This window comes from Sturnira hondurensis, unplaced genomic scaffold, assembly GCF_014824575.4.
Source record: "Sturnira hondurensis isolate 20B ecotype Veracruz unplaced genomic scaffold, ASM1482457v3 Scaffold0013559, whole genome shotgun sequence".
NCBI classification, from domain to species: Eukaryota; Metazoa; Chordata; class Mammalia; order Chiroptera; family Phyllostomidae; genus Sturnira; species Sturnira hondurensis.
In genome coordinates this window covers 2,232,521-2,255,776 of record NW_028086190.1, presented here as the reverse complement: position 1 = coordinate 2,255,776, position 23,256 = coordinate 2,232,521, and the positions used below count along the sequence as shown (strand labels likewise).

The 23,256-nt window shown below is 41.1% G+C and overlaps 1 protein-coding gene across 1 annotated transcript in view; it reads right to left on the bottom strand.

The window, feature by feature from the left end:
* Nucleotides 1-5,716: 5,716 nt before the first annotated feature.
* Nucleotides 5,717-23,256, bottom strand: part of SAXO1 (stabilizer of axonemal microtubules 1) — a 49,985-nt gene continuing 32,445 nt past the window's right edge. Inside the window, exon 4 of the mRNA XM_037061970.1 lies at nucleotides 5,717-6,983. Coding sequence (XP_036917865.1) covers nucleotides 5,980-6,983 — 1,004 coding nt within the window. The 3' untranslated portion in view covers nucleotides 5,717-5,979. The remainder of the gene's footprint in view (nucleotides 6,984-23,256) is intronic.

The following is a 23,256-nucleotide window of genomic DNA, read 5'->3' as shown; positions in this document are numbered from 1 at the left end:
TGTGGGCTAGTAAACCAGATAATAGACATTCAGTGGAACTGTGTGTGTGTGTTTTTTTAATGTGGCGGAGAGGGGCCAATATGCTGAGACAGTGCCAGGGTAGGGGGTGAGCACTGAGTAAAGTACCTAAGTTTCTATACATGAGATGCATGTCAATGATTTTGGCAACTTAAAGGCTGCTTACTTCCAGATTCTTGCCTTGGTTTTGGACAGCTGAAGTTTCCAAATAACTGACCTTCAAATATGGGAGGTGTTGCAATACTTAGCCAAGAAAAGAGCCACTCCAAGTTGATAGTAAGCAATGAGCTTTGCTTAGAAACTTTAAAATGAAAACCATTGGGTTTTTTTTTTTAACCCAGGAGAACCTACAGTCCAAAAAAATCTAGTTTCTTAGTTTATAAGTCATTCACTGGCATAGATGTCAAATCGCATTCATTTTTCAGGCATCTTGTCTGTCGTAACCCTCAAGTAGCTGCTTGCCTGTTTAAAGGGTATTTGTACACTCCACTGTTTAATGATCCTATAACATGAAATGGATGGGGATTTGGGACAATGGTGACGTAAGCAAGCTCTCCCCTTATCACTGAAGCAACACCTGTGGCCCTCAATAGACAGGCAGGGTGAAGTAGGCAGGGAGGCAGCCTGGCCGACTGGTCTGGGCAGTAAAAGCCCAAGGAAAATCAGTGTTAGGTTCAACCACAGGAGTGACAAGTTCCTGAACTTTTGTGGTTAGCATCAGGCTGGGTGTGTTGCCACACTCACAAGCCATCAGGACTCCTTATGTTGGCATCCAAGAATCCAAAAACAGGGACTGGGGCACCTGGGGCCCAGAAGCATGGCTTAAAATTGGAGCCCAGGATAGCATTGCCTTGATGTCTTTTCCAGAATCCAGAGCACATATTCTGGAAGGGTCACAGGCTTCTAGGCTCCCATTGCACCCCAAAAGTGAGGAGGAGCCAAGCACCTGCTCAGCCAGCCATGTGGAAATTCTGAGCCTGCCCTGCCAAAGAAAACACCCCTGCCTGCCCTCCACCCCCAGCACGTATACTCAGAAGGGCCTCTGTCTTTCCACTGCGAGGCCTGCCGACCAGATGTGGGCCTGGGTGATGGCAGGGGCAGGCCAGAGAAGCCAGGGGGGCATTTAATCTGCAGTTGGAACCTGTGCACACCCCCAACTGCCCCACCTACTTCCTCTTGACAACTGCACAGCTGAAAAGCACTTTTAGAGGAAATGGATCCCTCAGAATTCTTCTTCATGCCCTGAATCACAAGATCCCCAAAAGGTGCGTCATTTTGAAAATATTGCGTTGTGCCAATCCCATTACCTTGAGCTGTTTGCTTCACTCCTGTTTTAGAGACAGAAGCCTGGGGTGGGGAGGACACATATTCCAACTATGTACGTTACTACAAACATGTTTAGAGCAGTGAGAATACGATTAAAGGGTATTTGGAGGACACCCCAAGAAAGCATCGCCATGACACACAGCAGGGAGTGCTTGTGCCCCTGACCACTCCAGCACAGGCCCTGACCAGGACGGCTGCTCTGATGTTACAACTGGACTGCGGGCTCTGCTCAGTTGAGGGCTCTCTCTGAACCCGTAGACCCTCCTCCATGAAATCGTGGGTGATGTATGAGCAGGGTAAGAAGAAGGATGGATGGGTCCAAGGATCGAGGTGGGAGATCCCTGGCTGGTGCTGTCTGCGCACCTTGGGGTTCAGGCTCCTTCACCTGCATGCACTGGTTAGCCTCGTACTTATTCTGCACTGTCTAGGCTTGCCTTTCTTTCCAGTCAGAGGAAAAAAGTCACCCTCCAGGTGGACATTCCACTTGAGAAGATGCTCATGAAATCCCATTAGTGCTTCTTCACCTGGGATATAGCAGCTGGCTATATCCCAGGTCAAGTGGTAGGCTGCCTCTTTGTGCTTATCTCCGTCCTACTCCCTCACATATGCCATTAAGCTCTAATAAATCACTAATGACAAAATGCCATAGTAATCTAGAAGGAGGGTCATCGATGGACAAGCATTTTCAAGAATTTTGAAGGAGAAACACAGCAGATGGTGGAATAATGATGGACTAGTGTAGAGGAGAAGCCACAGCCTAGAACAAAAATACAGTTGGAGCTGGTCAGGAACAGGTCTGCCAGGCAGAACCCAGCAAAGGTTCTGGATCTGAAATATAGGTACCATAGAAAGCAGAGCGACAAATGGTGCAAAAACTGGGGATTGCTAAGAGAATCACTAACAGTGGGCCCCACCTTCCCCACCCTCCATCCATTATCTGGCAGAAGGTCTTAGAGCCAAGCCAGAAAAGGGGGACTCATCCTTAAAGACATTGACCCTTGTGAAAGCACAATGAGCAGTAGAATGGAGAGTCCTTTAAGCTGTTCTTGATGCTATAATTATACCTCATTTGGAGGACAAACTAAAGATGGGTTCCCGATCACCAAAAAGAGTGATGTGCCAGGGTCTTCACCCACACAGGTGGCCCCACTGTAATGAAACCAAAGAATAAGACCCAGCCTGGCCACCAACCCTGTTGAAATGGAGGCTTCCCTGTACACAGCACAGGCAGGGAGACACCATCATAGGGAGTGGAACCTCATCCCAGATGCAGCCCTCTGGCACCACGTCCCACCAGCCCAGAGCTTCCGGGCCAACTAATCCCACTATCTCCAGCCCATCAGCCTCACTTGGGAACTCTGCTTCCCTCTGACAGACTAGTCTGTTACTTCAGGGCTTTCGAAGCCCTTATCTCTTCTTTTCCAAGAACCTCATCCACAGAGCATATGGATTCTGAACTAGAACAGGTAGGTTCCCTGCCTAGGCACATGACTTTTCCCTTAGTGTCCTGTTTTTGGTCTCTAATAATTTTCTTTTATAACATGCCTACAGCCTTGAGAACCCTGAGCTGTGGTAGGAGACTAAGCTCCCACTTCATTCTCAAAAATAAAAAATATGACCTAAATCATGTGTGCATATTTTCAAAAGAAGACAGTTTGTTTGAAGCCTTTTGTCATCACGGCTTATGGAACAGGATCACATCAGGTGTCAGAGCATTTAACAGAGCAGACCCCTTTTCCAACCGCCTCTTACATGGAAGCCCAATACACAGAACTGACTAGCAAGCCGCTGCTGTGACAGAACAGGGGAAGGGAGCCAAAGCCCCATCTGCTCTACCCAGCTTCTCTTTCCCTCCCCTTGACCCACGTACCTCCTAAAATGACATTTCCAGGGTGGGCAGCTAGCAGCCTTGACTCAGAACTAAAAACTTAACTGTGTGGAAAAAACGGTAAATATGTTACTTTGTAGAGTACATAAAATATAAAATACAAGTAGCTATCCTTCCTCGCATGCTTGTAAATACTTACCAATAAAATCATATGTAGATTCAACACGGCAGAACTTAGCAGCCATCTTCATCATCATCATCACCATCATCCTACATTTAATGAGAGTTAACCATGAGCCAGGGGTAAATGATTGATATGTATTCTGTCATTCAGTCCAAACAACAAAATCATGTAGCCAGTATTGCTAGTGTCTGTATGCTAAAGAATTTGACCAAGGTCTCTTAGCAAAGGCCCAGACACAAGCCCATGTCTGCCGGACAGTCTCCCTCTATGCTCTCAGCCACTGTGTTCCACTAGTCCCCGTAATAGCTACTTGTATCCTTTTTTATATATTTTCTTCATTTTTCACTTGTGTTAACCACTTTTATTATAATCAAGATATTTTCATTCGAGACCAAAACAGGACAGGTAGTGGGCGGAGAGCTGGCTCCTGAAGCCCGGAAGTGGGAAGGGCAGGGATGCCCCGGAGAGCTCATCTAGCCTGGGGTCGCCATGGAGGTGACCTTACATGTCACAGAGGAAGGGCTCAAAAGATACTCCTCACCCTGAGAGGGCTCAGCGCTCCTTAACCAGGAAGGTTCTCCATCCTTCTTCATCTTCTTCCCTTTCTGCTCATCAGAAACATTAGAAAAGCTTACTAGTCTTAATGTAAACAAGTATTGTCAACAACAAAATAATTTTTAAGTATTGTTAGATAAACATTTTGAAAAGAAAAGAGGGGGTACGGGAAATGTAACAGAACCAAAATGGACCATGACTAAAGTCCACGAGTCAACAGACAGCAGTACAGGTGCATTATTTGGGAATGTGAAAGGAAACATTAGCAGAAACAGAACAAATTAAAATTGTTCTCTAGGGAATTGATAATGGCAGTGGCCAAGGGCCTGGGGAATAAGAGATTGCTGAATTTTTTGTCAGTGTTTTGGCACTATTTGGCTTTTTAAGTGCAAATACTTCTTTGATTTGTAAAAAATGATGAAACAATAAAACCTACCCTCCTTAGTGCTCTCTGTTAGCTTAACACTCCAGGAAGGGCTTCAGACAGAGAGAATGTGGTTTGATGTGGCTTGTGGTGCCTGGACTCTGAGACACAGCAGACAGAGGTGTCTGCTGTTGTGGGAAAAGCACTGGATCTTGAATCAGAAGACCTAGGTTCCTATCTGGGCCTTATTGCTCCAAGCTCTGTGGCCTTGGGCATTATATATAATCACCCTGAGCCTCTCTACCCCATAAGGGCAGGTATCCAGACCCTGTCTAATCAAAAAGAGAATTAAATGATATAAATCCCAACCCAATGGTGCAAACTAACCTCATGGTAAGACTAAAAGGGGTAGGGACCTAAGCAGTCTGGGCTGGATGGGTGAGGGCTATGGGAAGCCTGAGCCCTGGCTAAGGAATGCAGGTTTCTCACACATGATCCAGGCGTTGAACCTAAGCTCGCCTCTCTGGACTTGAGCTGAAATTTTCTTTTCCCTGCATTGTGCTTACAAGTCCTCTGAGAACATGGAATATATGTTAAGTTCTGTGGACTCAAGAGAGAGGTAGTATGCCAGTCTGCATCCACCTGACTTACGCAGATCATGGCCCCAGCATTGGGCCCACTTGAATCCAACTTGGCAAAATCTTAGACCCAAAAGAGAAATCTCCCACCCTTTCTCCAGGGCAGGGTCTTGCTGACTACTAACTCAAGCTTTGTCACAGGTCTGGCCAGAATTATCATTTTAGGACAAGAAGGTCCAGTCTTCCCAGGAACTACCCCAGCATGGGGCCATTTTTTCCAGACTCTGAGTAATTAGAACTCACAGCCCAGGGGCTAGCTGTTGAATGCATGGTTGTCAGGGTCCCTTTGTCCCCCTCTTCCCTCTGGAATCACAACCTGCACTGGTGTAAAGGTGGGAGCAGTCTGGCGGGTCCATGCTCCTGTAGGACTGCTATCTCCTGTAATCAGAGAGACCCAAGCACCATCAGACAGCACTATTCCTGCTGGTAGGTCACAATGTGAAGAGGTAGAAAGACACCCTGTGCAGCAGCCCTAGAAAGAAAGAACCTGAAACAGGACTCCAGACTGGACACAAGGCACTGCCACCAGGACTGGAACGCAATGGTAGGGGTACGGCCGGGGCCGGGAGGCGGGAGGGGGGGGGCGGGGCGCGGTGCTTGAACCTGAAATCTCTCCAAAGGTCCCAAGGAACACAGCCTGCTCTATGCACAGACAGCATATGGAGGGGTGAAAGCACAGACCCGCACATTCATTCCTCCCTAAAATACATTTTATTTTTTGGTGTTTCGTCTTGGCAAGGGTTAATCATAATGTGAATTCATACAATGATTAAATAGATAACATACATCTGGTTCAGAGAAAACCTCGCAGAGACCAGCTTTGATTCCATGAGCACAAGGTAAGGGACTCAAAAGGGGAACACAGCAAGGGCGGACTAAGGAGTAACTAGCCAGGACTAAATGTCATTTTCCTTGAGTCAAGTGATTCTCATTTTATTTAAGTGTCCTGGAAATGATGATGATGTTATTTTTGCCCTATTTGGGGAATTCTTTTGTGTCTAATGAGTAACTTTCAATCATCTGCTTTTAAAAGTATTGTGCAATTTCTAAATAATTTTTTTAAAAATCAGGCCAACACTGCCAACTCCTGCTGTTTGGGGTTTTCCGAATCACCTGCAGAGAGAGGGCTGTTCCGCCGAGAGCATGGCTGGGAAATGGGCCTGTATATCCTGTGCCCCGAAGCATCTGTTTCTTCAAAGACATAGCCAGGAGGCTCAGGGTATGAAGCCAGGCACCTCCCCATTTCCTTGGGAGTAAAGCTGATGGTGTATGTGGTCTGGCCCTCCACAGGGATATTTCCTCGGGGACCAGACCAGGAGGGCTTACAGCTTTTGGTATTAATGGGTGGGTGGGGTACATAGTGGGCCCTAGTGGTGGTCAGGCAGTCCAAGGGCTCGGTGGGACGGTTCAGCTGGGGAACAGGCTTGACTGGCTCTGTGCGCATGCTGGCCCACTGCTTGTAATCGTCCTTGGTGGTGGTGGAGCTTTCGAAGCGGCCACCCTTCTTGACACAAAGCACTGGTCGGCAGGACTGAGCTGGAGCACCCTTAGGGTACGTGTAATGGGACTGCACTGTTGTCAGAAGGTCCATCTTTTCTTCGGGAGGGGCGTAGGGAACGGGAGGTTTGGAGAACACCTGGGGCGTCGGCCAAGCTTGGAACTTATCTTGAAACTCTGTGGTGTTAGAGAAAGGTGTGTCTAGCCCACAGGACCTGGCTGGAGGTTTCAAGCTCTTGGCTGGCTCACCTTTCAGGCCCCGGTAGGACTGTTTGTGGGTGGTAAGGCTCTCAAAGGGTATTTCACAGGCTCTAAACTTCTCCGCCTCGTGCACAAAGCGCTTCTCCATAGGGTGGGCCACGTAGCTCATTTTGTAGTTAGTCAGATCCTCCAGGGGGATGTTACAGACCTTGGGCATGACCGGAGGCTTGCAGCTCATGGTGCTCACAAGGCCCTTCGCAGAGTAATCATCCTGGTGTGTGGTTCTACTATCAAACCTAGTTGATTCTGGCCAGGAGTTGAGTTGTGGACGAAGTAGCTCTCGTCTTGGTTGGTTCCAGGGTAAATAATCAGCTGAAACAAACAGAAGAGGTATTTACTCATAAATCAGTTCACTCAGCCTGCATGTATTCCAAGGGGCCTTCAAAGCCCTAAGCCAGTCATCAGTGAGACGTTCCTTGGACAAAGGAAAAACAGAGTGGATCCCTTCCATCACTTTAATAAGGTCTTGGTGTTTCAACTTTATGGTATCTGAGAGTTACTGTGCAGAAAAGAAAAATTTATAGGAATCTTAGCACACCCTACAACGCTGCATGCAGGGATTTGAGTGGGTCCACAGCCATGGTAAGATCCAGGGAACCAATTCCAGTAGGGTTGTCTCACCACTGACTTAGCCTTATCCCAGAACAGTTCCATTCCTCTGTGGGGAAGGTGTCCTCTCTGAATCAACACAGAGTGACTGGAAGATGCATGTGCTACAGTGAGAGAGGGGATTCACAATCCACCACTAATGGGCTGCCAGCCAGACCAACCCTGGTGTCTCTGAGAAGACTGCTATTGTGTCCCTATAACCCACACATCTAATCCATATAAATCAAATAGACTGCTCCAGGGGAATAAGGGCATTGTATTGGCTGGTGACAGAATAATAGCAGCTGGCTTTTGTATTGACCTTATTATGTGATAGGCAGTATTCTAAATGCTTTTGGTATTTACTCTTTTAACCTTCAAATAGCCCTAAAGAGGTGGGGACCATCAATATGCCCATTTTACAGAAAGAGAGGCACAGAAAGAGTAGGGAACTTACACAAGGTCACATGGCTAGAAGTAGACAAGTAAGGAATACTATGTGCCAATCAAATATACTCAGGGCTTTTCAAACACAGCTTTGTTTCATCTTTATAATAACCCTTTATAATGGGTATGACTGTCTCCATTGCATAGATTTCCAAAAGCAAGGCTCAAACAGACTAAGATACATGACCATAAGTCACATGGCTGGTGAGTTAAGCCCTTATTATATGAAATGCTAAAGGAACTTATATAAGAAAAAGAAGATGAAAAATATTAACAGTGAAAGGACAGCAACCTCATAGTTATTAACAACCACACCTAAAACAAAAGCAAACCAAGAGGACAGCTAGATCAGGAGTGGAACCATAGAAATGAAGAACACGTGGAGGGTTAGAAACAGGGGGGTGGGAGGGGGAGAAGGGGGAAGAAGGCACAGAAAATAGCATAGATGGTAGGTAGAAAATAGATAGGGGGGAGGGCAAGAATAGTGGGGGAAATATAGAATCTAAAGAACTTGAGACACATGGGTTATAAACTAAGGGGGGGAGAGTAGTGGGGGAGGGAGTGTGCAGGTGGAGGGGAATGAAGGGGGGAATAGAACAGTTGTAATGGTATAATCAATAAAATATATTTTTTTAAAAATTGGAATTTAAATCACGTAGTTGATTGAAAATCCATGCTCTTCTGACAGCCTATTCACAGTTAGGACCATTACATTTCTAGATAAAGTGAGGGTTAAAGAAATTTTTTAAAAGACTGCTAATGAATAATCAGGGAAGATTTTCAGGAAGAGAAGAATGTCAAAATGTTTAACGAATGAAAAGAATTGGCCCTGGCTGGTGTAGCTCAGTGGATTGAGCACGGGCCTGCAAACCACACGATCGCGGTTCGATTCCCAGTCAGGGTACATGCCTGGGTTGCAGGCCAGTTCCCAGGAGGGGACACATGAGAGGCAACCATACACTGATATTTCTCTCCCTCTCTCCTTCCCTTCCCTTCTAAAGATAAATAAATAAAAAATAAAACCTTTAAAAAAAAGAATGAAAAGAATTGGCCAGCTGTAATTGGCCAGCTGTTTGTCTAAAAGGAACTTCTGCTGTGGTACTGCTGTCATTGTTTCCATAATACTCAGTTCAAATCCAAGTTCACATTGTCTCCACAGAGCCTGTCAATGTCAATTTCCAGTTCTAAAATAGCCAATATGGGATTTCTGGTCAAGATGGTGACATAGGTAAACACTGTGCTTGTGTCCTCCCACAACTAATCAAAATTACAACTAAATTATAGAACAACCTTTGAGATGCACCTGAAGACTAGCTGAATAGAAGTTCTATAACTCAGAATATAAAGAAGAAAACATGACGAGCCTGATAGGAGCAGCAAAGACACAGAGCAAACAGGTTCCATACCCACAGCGTGGCAATTAAGAAAAGGCAGAAATATCTCAGCTTCACAGGTCCTCCCATGAGGAGTGAGGGATCCTAGCCCCATGCTGAGCTCCCCAACCCAGAGATCCGTGCCAGGGAGAGGAGTCCCCATAATATCTAGCTTTAAAAACCAGCAGGGATTGCCTTCAACTGAGACATAGAGCTGCAGAAGTCCAAGGTATTCCTCTTCAGGGCTGAGCACAGATTCACAGCTTACAAATTCATACACTCTGGCCTCCAGCACAGGATAAGCAGCTAAAAATATTCCAAGGACATATGAAGAGGAACTGATTGCCTAACTTCAGGGTGAGAAATGCAAGGGAAAGAGACAAGACAGCACTGTCTTGGGAAAGAAGTGTGAAGGCACCACTGTTCCTTTGTTGATTACTCCCCCCATCTAGCCAGCTGGTGCGGGAAGATACTAAATCTGAGCTGTCCATAACCAGGCTATCAACACTAGCCTGGTTGGAATTACCACCCTGGAGATTCCCTGAAACCCCACCCCACCCAACTGTGTGCCCAACTAAACCTTTCCAAGTGGCTGCTTCACATAAGTGGTCTGGCTCAGCTCTTGTTGCAAACTTTTCTAAAATCTCTCAAAGGCCCACAAACCCAAAACAAGCAGCAGGTGGCCTCAGCATACCCTGTACCACATATTAAATGGCCCCAAACCCAGCATAAGCAGTAACCAGTCTCAACATGCATTGTAACTTCCATCCGGTGGTCCCAAGCCTGGCATATGCTGAGGCTCATGTTGGCTTGGAACATAGCATCAGGTAAGGGGCCAAAAGTCCAGCACAAGTAGCAGCTGACCTCAGCTCACATCATGATACCCACCAACGGCCCCAAGCCCAGCAATAGTGGCAGCAGGCCTCAGTTCACAGCATAGCTTTTCACGAGTGCCTATAAACTCATCAAAAGCAGCAACCAACCACAGATCACTTTGTAGTTCCCACTAAGCAGGACAACGAGCAACTATACTTGACATACCCCAGAGTCCCTCCCAAGAGGCTACAGAACCAACACACCCAGTGACCAGGCTCAGACCAAACCAAAACACCACCCAGTAAGCTCCACAAATGACACACTTGAAGGGCAGACTAACCTGGCACCAAATCCCTGCTGAAGTGACTCCCACTCTGTGAGATCAGCCTCTGTACAACAGCTCATCTGCTGTATTCATGGTCAGCCCTCACAGCCATTCAGCCTGAGAACAACCCCACCCACTGATGTGACAAAAGCAATCAAGGCTCATCCACACCAGGGGGGTATATACATCCCACAAGGAAAACATCCTGGAGCATCGGACTCAGGCAAACAGGAAGACTGCACTACTGGGCCAACAGGACACCAACTACACAAGGCCACTCTGTTGACTCTGGGAGACGTAGCAGCTCTGCCTAATACTGTGTTGGCCAAAAAGTCTGTTTAGTTTTTTTCTATAAAATAAAGGACATATTTTTTATTTTCAACAATAACTATTCATTTTGATATTTTGAGTATGTTGGCTATTTCCTGCTATTGGCTTCTAGTGGGTAGAGGCCAGGGGTGCTGTTAAACATTTTCAATGCATAAGAAAGCCCCACAGCAAAGAATTATCTGTCCAAAATGTCAATAGTACCAAGAAACTTCACAAACCACTTTTGACACATTCAATCAGTCACCGCACCTTCTCCAAACATTGTACAAATCTATTTCTGTGTGTGTTTCAGTTACATTTTTACCTTTCTTGAAATAATAAAGCATAATATGCTGAAAATGTTACATATCTTCTTCCATCTTCAATATTAATGACTACACAAAAATTCCCCAATTTTGATGTTTTTTTAAATGCATGCTGATATGAGAGGTGTCACATTACAATCTAACAAAATTGTTTCAAATGAAGTTAAAGACAACTAAGCCATCATATGGGACTGAGCCATCATATGGGACCAACTAAACAGAGACATTCAGCCAAATGGGGAGGCAAAGAAACACATTCTAAGTGAAAGAATAGTAAATCTCCACAAAAAAGAACTAAATGAACCGGAGACACACAATCTACCAGATACAGAGTTCAAAAACTCTGGTTATAAAAATGTTCATCAACTTAAGGGAAGAATGTATAATATTAACTTAGTGAGAAATTCAACAGAAAGAAACCATAAAAAAAGAACTAGTTAGAAATGAAGAATACAAAAACTGAAATGAAGAGTACACTAGAGGGAATCAACACCATATTAGATAAAGCAAAGGACCAAATCAGTGATCTGAAAAACGAGGTAGTGAAAAACACCCAACTCTTACAGCATTAAGAAAAAAGAATCATCATAGAAAGACATGTATCATATGATCTCACTTATATGTGGAATCTAATGAACAAAATAAACTGACAAAGAAAATAGAAACAGGGTCTGTTTGTATGGATATCCATACAAACAGAAACAGTTTGTATGGATACATACAAACTGAGAGCTGTCAGGGTTGGGGTGAAAGAAAGCTGAGCTGTCAGGGTTGGATGAAAGAAGGTGAAAGGATTAAGAAAACAATATATATACAACACATAGACATGGACAAAAGGATGTGGAGAGTAGGTGAAGGTGGGCGAAGGGTGAGGGGAATGTGGTTAGTAAAAGACTTTGCTTGGGGCCATGGGCACACAATGCAGTGTACAGATGGTGTTTTATTGAGTTGTACACATGAAACCTGCATAGTTTTGTGAACCAATGTCACCCCCAATAAATTCCATTTAAAAAGAAAAAGGAATAAAAAAATGAGAATAGTTTAAGGGACATCTGGGATAATATCAAGTACACCAACATTAGCAGTACAGTGTTAATAGAAGGAAATAGAGCAAGGGATTGAAAACCTATTTGAAGAAATGATAGGAAACTTCCCTAACCTGGGAAAGGAAATTGATGTACAAATCCAGGAAGTGCAGAGAATCCCAAACAAGATGAACTCAAAGAGGTCCACACCAAGACACATTATGATTAACATCATAAAAGGTAAAAACAAACAGAGAATTTTTAAAGTTACTCACACATATGGGAGGTCCTATCAAAAGAAACTTTGCAGGCCAGAAGAAATTGCAAAAAAATATTCAAAGTTATGAAAGACAAAGACCTACAACCAAGATTACTCAATCCAGCAAGTCTATTGTTAGAATTAAAGGAGTTAATTCTGTTTCCCAGACAAGATAAAGTTAAGGAGTTAATCACCACTAAACCAATATTATAAGAATTGTTAAAGGGGATCCTTTAAGAAAAAATCAAAAATATGTTTAAGGAAAGAAAAAATTTCTCATTGACAAAAACAATCACTTAGTAAAAGCAGGGGTTCAGCAAACTATAAAGCTGGAACAAAAATTAAAAGGCAAAAGAGAAACATTATGTGTAATTACAACAATTAAAGTAAGTGATATACATGAACATACACAAAAAAGTAAAACATGATGACAAAAACAAACATAGAAGGGATAAATAAAAATTGTAGTAATTTTAGAATGCGTTTCAACATAAATTTAAAATAGACTGCCACAAATACAGCTTGGTATGTAGGAAGCACATAGTAACCAGAAACCAAAAACCTATAAGAGATATACAAGAAATAAAGTGAAAGGAATCAAAACATAATACTACATAAAGGAATCAAAACATAATACTTCTCTCAACATATATAAGAGAAGAACAAGAAAATAAGAATCAGATTAGAACTACAGAAAACTATCAGAAAAGAATACAATGGCAATAACTACATAACTAGAAATAATTACTTTATATGTAAATGGACTATGTGCCAATCAAAACACACCTGGTGACTGAATGGATAAAAACACAAGATCCATATAAACGTTGCCTATAAGAGATGCATGTTAGATCAAAAGATACACACAGACTGAAAGACAAGGAATGGTAAAAGATATTTCATGCAAATGGAAATGAAAAAGAGCAGTGGTAGCAATACATATAGGAGAAAAATACATTTTAAAACAAAGCTGTAAAGAGCTAAAAAACATTTCATAGTGGTAAAGGATCAATCCAACAAGAGGTTATAACTCTTATAGACATCTATGCACCCTAGGTAGGAGTATCTATAAAGCAAATACTGATGAACATAAAGGGAGAGATTGATAGTAAGACAATAATAGTAGGGGAATTTAACACCGCATTGACATCATTCAGACAGAAAATTAACAAGAAAAGAGTGGCCTTAAGTGACACATCAGACCAGGTGCTATTAATTGATACATTTAGGGCATTTCACTCAAAAGCGGAATATGCATTTTTTTCAAGTGCACATGGAACATTTTCCAGAATAGACCACATTTCAGGCCATGAAACAAGTTTCAATAAATTAAGACTGAAATCATATCAACCATCTTCTCTGATCACAATGGAACAAAACTAGAAATCACAAGAAGAAAACTGAAAAATCATACAAATACGTAGAGACTAAATAACATGCTATTAACAATGAATGGGTTTACAATGAAATCAAGGGAGAAATCAAAAGATACCCTTAGACAAATGAAAATGAAAATACAAAGCATTTCTAGGAGAAAAATTCCTAACAATACAAGCCTACCTCAAGAAACAAGAAAAATCTCAAATAAACACTCTAACCTTACACACAAAGAACTAGAAAATGAAAAACAAACCATGCCCAAAGTAAATAATAAAGATCAGAGTGGAAATAAATGAAATAGAGTCTATAAAAACAACATATGAGATCAGGGAAATCAAACGCTCATTCTTTGAATAGGTAAAAAAAAAAATTTGATAAACCCTTAGCCAGAGTCCAAAAACAAAAGAGGGACCAAATAAATAAAATCTGAACTGAAAGAGGAAAAGTGACAACTGACACCACAAAAATATAAAGGATTATAAAAAATACTACAAGCAATTATATGGCAATTAGACAACCTAGAAGAAATGGATAAATACCCAGAAACATACAATCTTTCAACCCAGAATCAGGGAGAAACAAAATCTGAACAGGCTGATAATTACTAACAAAATTGAAGTAGTAATCAAAAACCTCCCAGCAAAAACCTCCCTGGACCAGAGGACTTCACAGGTGAATTTTACTAAGTATGAAAAGAAGAATTGATACTTACTTTTCTCAAACTATTTCAAAAAATTGAAGAGAAAGGTACACTACCTAACTCATTTTATGAGGCCAGCATTACCATGATACCAAAACCAGACAAAGACATTACAGAAAAAAATGCCAATATTCCTGATGATCATATACATAAAAATCCTCACCAAATAATAGCAAATTGAATTCAACAGTGCATTAAAAACATCATACACTATGATCAAGTGGAATTTATTCCTTGGATGTAAGGTTGACTCTGTAAATCAATCAGTGTAATACACCACATAAACGAAATAAAAGATAAAAATGTCAGAATACATTTGAAAAGAAATAATAAAGTAGCCAATATGAAATTCTCATAGACCCTCTGAATCCGCAGGAAATTCTCTAGCTTACAGCTCCATAAACAGTTAAAAGAAAAGCAGCTTCTCCTGAGTGTATACAGCTAACACCAGTGGAGTCCCTAGGCACACTTGTTTTTGAACAGCTTTATTGAGATATAATCTTTATAATATAAATGAATGCACAATTTAGTAATTTTTACAGAGTCGTACAATCATAACCAAAATCCAGTTCTAGAACATTTCCATCAGCCCCAAAATATCAGTGTAGCCCATCTGCAGTCCTTCTGCATTCCCATCTCCAGCCAACCATTAATTTGTAGGTCTTTCTCTTGGTTGTAATCTTGGTCTCCATAAATGTGCCTTTTCTGGATATTTTGCATAAATATAATCAAACAATATGTAGTGTTTTGCATTTGGCTTCTTTCACTTAGCATAACGCATCTGAGGTTCAACCCTGTTGTACAACAGTACTACATCATATGGATATAACAAATTTTGTTTAGCCATTTATCAACTAATGGACATTTGGGTTGTTTCCATTTTTTGGCTGTCAATAAATTTTCCATTTGTGCACAAGTCTTTACGTGGATATATGTCTTCATTCCTCTTGGATAGAGACTGAGAAGTAGAATTGCTAGATTATATAGTAAAGCTTATGTTTAGCTTTAAGATACCGCTAACTTTTCCAAAGTGGATATGGCATTTTACATTCCCACCAACAATGTATGGAGGTACTTATTTCTTGACATCCTCACCAACACTTATTATCAGCTTTTTTTATTAAAAACCTAGTTAGTATTTAATGGTATCTCATTGTAGCTTGATTTATTTTCCTAATGACTAATAATATCTCTGCATGTGCTTGTTAGCCATTCACATTTCTTCTTTTTTAATTTTATTGATTATGCTATTACAGTTGTCCCATTTCCCCTTCATTCCCCTCCACCCTGTACACCCCCTCCCCCACCATTCCCCCCTTTAGTTCATGCCCATGGGTCATGTGTCATAAGTTCTTTAGCTTCTACATTTCCCACAATACTCTTGCCCCCCCATCTATTTTCTTCCCACTGTCTATGCTACTTATTCTCTGTGCCTCCTCCCCCTTCTCCCCCTCCCACCCCCCTGTTGCTAACCCTCCATGTGATCTCATTTCTGCAGCTCCACTCCTGTTTTAACTGTCCATCAAGTTTGCTTTTGTTTTAGGTGTGGTTGTTAATAACTGTGGGTTTGCTGTCCTTTCTCTGTTCGTATTTATCTTCTTTTTCTTAGGTAAGTCCCTTTAACATTTCATATAGTAATGGCTTGGTGATGATAAACTCCTTGAACTTGACCTTATCTGAGAAGCACTTTATCTGCCCTTCCATTCTAAATGAAAACTTTGCTGGATAAAGCAATCTTGGCTGTAGGTCTTTGGATTTCGTGACTTGGAATACTTCTTTCCAGCTCCTTCTTCCCTGTAAGGTCTCTTTTGAGAAATCCACTGACAGTCTGATGGGAACTCCTTTGTAGGTGACTGTCCCCTTATCTCTTGCTGCTTCTAGAATTCTCTCCTTCATTTTAATCTTGGTGAATGCAATTATGATGTGCCTTGGTGTGTTCCTCCTTGGGTCCAACTTCTCTGGGACTCTCTGAGCTTCCTGGATTTCCTGGAAGTCTATTTCCTTTGCCAGATTGGGGAAGTTCTTTATTATTAGTTCAAGTAAGTTTTCCGCTTGTTGCTCTTCCTCTTCCCCTTCTGGTACCCCTATTATTCGGATGTTGGAATGTTTAAAGATGTCCTGGAGGTTCCTAAGCCTCTCCTCATTTTTTTGAATTCTTGTTTCTTCATTCTTTTCTGTTTGTTTTTTTTTTTCTTTCTTCCTTCTGGTCCACTCTCTTGATTTGAGTCCCAGTTTCCTTTCCATCACTATTGGTTCCCTGTGCATTTTTCTTCATTTCACTTGGCATAGCCTTCATTTTTTCATCTAATTTGCCACCAAAATCAACCAGTTCTGTGAGCATCCTGATCACCAGTACTTTGTACTGTGCATCTGATAGGTTGGCTATCTTTTGGTGGCTTAGATGTATTGGCTCTGGGACTTTGATCTGTTCTTCCATTTGGCCATTTTTGGGGGGGGGGGTCTGGTGATGCCTGTTACTTAGTAAGGGGCAGAGCCTTAGGTGTTCACCAGGGCGGGGCAACCCAGTGACTGTGTTGTGATTCTGTATGTGGGGGTAGGGTCAGAGAGGGAACAATGGTGCTTGCTCCTCTCTCTCTCAGATTTCAGTCCCCTCTGCTGCTTCCCACAAGCAAATTGGGTCCTTTTGGTGCTGGTTCCCAGGTGGGTGAGCTTGTGTACATTCTAGGACCCTGTGGGTCTCTCCTATGAACTCTCCTATAAGGCTGGGATTCTCTCTCAGCAGCTCATCCCCCACAAGTGTTTTCAATCAGTGCTTTTAGGCTTTATTTCCCAGTGCTGAAGCCCTGGGTTGTGCAGTCTGTCTCACTGCCCATTTTTTGCCTGGTTTATATGTGCATGAATGTGTGTCCACAGTCAGCCAACCACCTTGCACACCTCACTGGGTTTGCTCATTTTTCTCCCTGTGCCTGGGTCTGCCAACCACCACCTTTTCCTGCTGCAACTTGTCTCTGCTGGCAGCTGACTTCACCCCTCTTACCAGTCTGGATGATTGGTTCATTGTTTTCAGACTTTGGTACACTTCAATTTTCTGTCTGTTCTGGTTGTGTTTTGTTTCTAAATCTTTTTCCTCCTTAAATTTGGTTGTGCTAGGAGGCGCAGTATTTCCATCTTTGCCTCCATTTTGGGCAGAAGTCCCCAATGTGCAGCCACTCAGATTTCATTTCTTTTTTTTTTTTTGGTAAAATATCTATTTAAATCATTTGCCCATTTTTAAATTTTTGATTGTCTTGTTATTGAGTTATAATAGTTATTTGCATATTCTGGATACAACACCTATACCAGATATGTCCTTTCCCCCACCCAGTCTATCATTTATCTTCTCACTTTCTTGCTGGTGTCTTTTGAAGTGCATTAAGATTTTGAATTTTTATAAAGTCCAATGTTTTTCCTTTTCATCAAAAAGGTTTATAGTTTTAGCTCTTAAATTTAGGTTTCTTATCCTTTTTGAGTAAATTTTTAGTATCGTGTGGGGTAAAGGTCTAAGTTCATTTTTTTGCATGTGGATAGCCAATTGTCCCAGCACCATGTGTCAAAAAGACAAATTTTTATCTATTCTGGTTTATTTGAATTTAATATACAAAATATAGGATCACCTTGCCGATTTATGCAAAAAGAGGCTAATGAGATTTTAATAGGAATAGCACTCAATCTATAGATCAACTGGAAGAAACTCCCAACTTAAATGTATTGACTTCCAATCCATGAGTATGAACTGTCTTACCATTTGCTTACATACTAGTTTCCCTTAGCACTGTTTTGTAGTTTTCAGTATAAAAGTCTTGTACTTTAAAAAAAAATACTAACCCAAATATTTTGCTCATTTTGAGGTTATTATGAAGAGATTTGTTTTCTTAACTTCATTTTCAGATTGCCAATATATAGAAATATAATGTTTTTTACATATATCTCTTCAATACTGATACTTTGCATAATTCATGTCTTATAGCTTTAGAAGCATTTTTTTATTCCTTAGTTTTATTTGCATACAGGATTACCGTATTTTGCGGTGTATAATGTGCACTTTTTGAGTCAAATTTTTTAGAGAAAAATAAGGACACACATTACACATGTGCATAATGATTACATACCATGGATATAATAATGGGTATAATAATCTCGTGTATAATGCCCACACAACGTGAGTGCACATTATACAGGGGAGTTCATTGTACATGGGAAAATACAGTATGTTGTCTGAGAATAAAGTCGGTTTTACTTCTCCCTTTCTAATCTACATACATATATTTGTTCTTCTTGCATTATTGCACTGGCTGAACTTCCAGTACAATATTGAATGGAAGTAGTAATAGTGGACATCCTGCTCTTATTCCCAATCTCAGAGAAAATGCATTTAGTTCCCCTCCCCACACTAAGTATGATATGAGCTATAGGAAATTTTGGGGGGTGACTTTTATCAGGGTGAGAAAATTTACTCCTATTCCTCACTTGTTAAGAGCTTTTATTCATACAGATCTTGTCAAATGCTTTCTCTGTGTCTATTAGTCATGCAGTTTTGTCTTTTACCTTATTAATGTGGCATATCACATTGACTTTCTAGTGTTAAATCAACCTTGCAGTCTTGATATAAACCCCAGTTATATAATTATTGGGTTTTTAATTTTCTTATAAGTTAATTAAGGGGAAATATACATTTCCCTACATTAGTACCTTTATGCTTCAATAATTATGGGGAATAAAAACATTCCCAGATAGCCCTGGCTTGTGTAGCTCAGTGGATTGAGCATGGGCTGTGAACCAAAGGGTTGCTGGTTCGATTCCCTAGTCAAGGCACATGTCAATGTGTTATATGTTTCTGTGGATTTGTGTTACCATTCTATATTAGTTTCTTTCAGCCTGAAGGACTTCCTTTACTATTTCTTGCAAATTAGCTAGCTAGAAATTCTTGCAGTCTTTATCTGGGAATGTTTTTTTTATGATTTTATTTATTTTTAGAGACAGGGGAAGGGAAGAAGAAAGAGAGGAAGAGAAACATCAATGTGCAGTTGCCTCTCAAATGAGAACTAGGAACTAGGAACTAGGCCCACAACCAGGCATGTGCCCTGACTAGGAACTGAACCAACAACCCTTTGGTTCACAACCTATGCTCAATCCACTGAGCTACATCAGCCAGGGCTATCTGGGAATGTTTTTATTCCCCATAATTATTGAAGCATAATGTTTTACTAGTTATAGAATTCTTGGTTGACAGGTTTTTTTCTCTCATTACTTTGAATGTCATCCCACTGCCTTAGGTTCTTCATTGTTTCTGATGAAAACTTAGTTGTTATTGTTGTTTCCTTGTATATAATAAGTTGTTTCTCTTTTGCTTCATTCTAAATCTTTGGCTTTCAACAGTTTGACTATTATGTGACTAGATGTGGACCCCTTTGTATTTATTCTATATCTATTGTGCCTCTTAGATATGCAGATTAATATTTTTCATGAAATTTGAGGAATTTCAGCAATTAAATCCTTTTCTACCCTTTCTTCCTCCTGGGATTTCTGAGTACATTGGTACAGTGATGGTATCCCACAAGTCTCTGTTTCTATTCATTTTAACATTTTTCTGTTCAGTTTGGATAATATCTATTGATCTATCTCCATTTTCACTAATTCTTTCTTCTGCCAGCTCAAATCTGGTGCTAAGCCCCTCTAATAAATTTCTTGTTTAGGTTATTGTCCTTTCAACTCCAGGGTTTCTATTTGATTTTTTAATGATTTCCCTTTAGTAGTAGTCTCTATTTGATGGGCAACTGTCTAATTTTCCTTTATTTCTTTAAAGATGGCTTCCTATTGTTCTTTGAATGTATTTGTAATAACTACTTTGAAATGTTTGTCTACTAGGTCTAACATCTTGGTCCTTCCAGAGATAGTTTCTGTCAACTGCCTTTTTGTCTATTCACAGATTATACTTCCCTATTTTTTCATGCCTTATAACTTTTTGTTAAAAACTCACATTTTAGATAATTAGCTGCAGCAACTCTGGATTCTGGTCCCCCACTGGAAATTGTTTTTGCTGTGTGTTTAGTGACTTTCCTGCACTAATTCTATAGAGTTTTATCTCTCATGAAGTGTGTAGTGACTAATATTTTTGCTCAATATGGTTTATTTTTATTTTTATTATTAATCCTAAATTCCTAAGAGTCATCCTGTATCAGCAAAGTTTAATTGATCAGAAGTTATGCTTAAGCACCTTAAACCTGTAAGGCTTTCGCCTTTTGCTAATGGATCTGTGCATGGGTTGGGGAACACAGTCATAGATCAGGCAATTTACAAATCTGTCCTGGCTTTTATTTTTTCCTGGGCTTTCTCATGTCGCATTTGTACCTTCGCTAGGTACAATATTCAACCAGGAAAAGGGAGTAGATAACCAGGTCCTATCTTTGATCTCTCTTCAGCCTGTACACTGCACCTTGTTCACTTGTGCTATCTTCCAGACCAGCAGGAGTTAAATTTCTGGCTGGTCTACAACCTCAGACTAGCTGCAGAAGTTGTCTTTCCTTATATTTTACCATTGAAATTGCCATTGATTTTATTGAAGCCCCTGAGTATGCACTCTAACCCAGATCAAGTCAGCCCCCACAGGCAGCAGAACTACCAGTTTCCACAGCTTCGCCTGCCCAGATGGAACAGGCAAGGCAGGGGCATGATGGAAGCCCCAGGATAAGATACCACAAACTCCCACTGTTCATATACATGGTTTGGTAGTGTTTCTTGAACAAATGCTTCTCAGTTTGCTGTATGTCTTTGATTTCCTAAGCCCTAAAATGGTTGATTTTTACTGTTTTCTCCAGTTTTATTGTTGCATTTGGGGCAGAGAATTTGCCAAGCTCTCACTTCACTACTCTAGAAGGTCTGACATCCCTGTTCCTTGCCCCCTCCCCTGCCAGGCGCACTCTTAAGTTTATTTTAGACTAATAATACTACCAACTATTTATTTTAAATTGGCTTCATTTTAATTGAAAATCTAATCTTTCTCCAAGAACCATTAATGGCTCTATCAGCATCTTGAAAGCATTAGGGGGCCTCAGAGGGAACCATCTTGCTGAATATAAACCACATGTTTCCACGTTAGACTTCAGGCCTCCCTGAAATGGGATTATCTACCTGTAGATGCCTACATACTGCCTCAAGGTCTGTGGGGGTGGGAAGGATAGGACTTTCCTAACTCTCTTCTGTGATGGATGAAGTGATAAGAAAACAGGGTCCTAAGCTGAAAGTTGCCTCACGTGATTTCTGATAATCAACAATACAGTTAAAACCACACTATTATCCAAACTTCTTGCTTCCTCCACCCAGCATATATTACAAAAAAAAAAAAAAACCCTCCACAGGACCCTGAAAACCTCAGAATTCCATATGACAAACTATTCATAAGCATGAAAACCGTCAGTAAAGCCCTTCAGGGCCAGGGTGTCATGTGGATAATTGGCAAGAACCTCTTTAAAAGGGATTCCATTCAATAATGTGTCTTTTTAAAAAACTTAGCTAAACCTAAAGCTGAGCATCAAGTAATTGCACTCTCAATCTTTCCAATTGCACAGTGTTTTGAAAATGTCAAAATTACAACCAAATGCTGCTGCAGCATATTTTACTGGTGGTTTTCTGGACCCTAGTGGAGGTGCTGGCCACAGGAGTGGAAAGGGAAAAGTTTGCATATTTTTCCTGTAGAACCATAGTTAGTGGAGCACACAGATATAATATAGATGGCACCCACTGAAATACACATATGTAATGAACTTGGTCTATTCACTGCCCCTTCTAGAAGGAGGATCAAAGTATGGCCACAAAACCATAAGGTTGCTATGAAAAAATCTTACTAAAGCAGCAAATTTCCACAAAAGGCAAGTAATTGAAAGGTGATGCTCCAAGAGATAAGGCAGAGTGTGGTCCTTTACAGGCACAAGAAGTTGCTCAGGACTTCTGTAAGGACAGAGTAAATGTAATGGATCTTCCCCAAGCTTCACTCTGGCTCTTGACCAGGGGACCCTCAGAGTAATAGGCTGATGAGGACTTGTGTTTGTCCAATGCCAAACTGTGTCACCTAGAGTCCTTGTAAACAGTGATCTAGAACCACTCATTCATGCATTTCCTCAGTAAAGAGACCTTTGTAATATCACCCTTGGTGCAAAATGCTGGGACTACTTATTTGGCCACTCACAGCCTAGTTTTGGAAGCCATTATATACCATAGGGGAAGAATGGAACAAAGAAACAATTTAAATTAATAGAATATGGCAAATATATATTATTTTTAAAAAAACTATTAAGATACATAGGTTGAAAATGGCACTAATGGATCAAATCTAACTACATATATGTTTCCTTGGCTACATACTGACTTGTTTTTAAATCTGAATTTCAGAGAACTATGAAATCCAACCCAAGTGTATTTGTAGCCAGAACAAACCCTCTCTTTTTACCTAAATATGCCTGGTTCACTTGACACTTGACTAGTATTTGTCCACTAATTCTGTGTAAGCAGGTGAACAGATGCCAGAATTTTAAGAAAAATGGAGAAGAAAATAGGAGTTTTCTCAAGTTTAACTTTACCAGTAGGGAAAAGCCAGCCATAATTCCATTTCAGCAGTGGAATATTATGATCTGACTTTCAGATGTAACAGTTTGGAAAAGGTGAGGAATATGAAAGGGCTAGAGGTGGAAGAGATTAAAGTATACATATTATATTTTTTCCTTCTGTGTGTTTATTTTGAGTATTTTGCTGGAAGAAAGAGTGAGGACTATCTTCAAATAACAACAATAGACCACTGCATCCTTGCTAATCCCTAAGGTAAGCAAGGAGACTTTCTCACTCCCAGACCCCTCCTTGCACCTAGGAAAGGGTGGGGAGGGGAACTGAGCTGGGCATGCAAATGCTTTAAAGAAACTCTAACTATGCTGATTTATAATTACAGGAGGGCCCTAGGAAAGGTGGGGAGGAAAGGAAAGTTTGTAGCTGCAAGTACCTGCTCATGCCAGCTTTGTGTCTCCCTCCTGCTTACTCAGTGTTTGTAGTG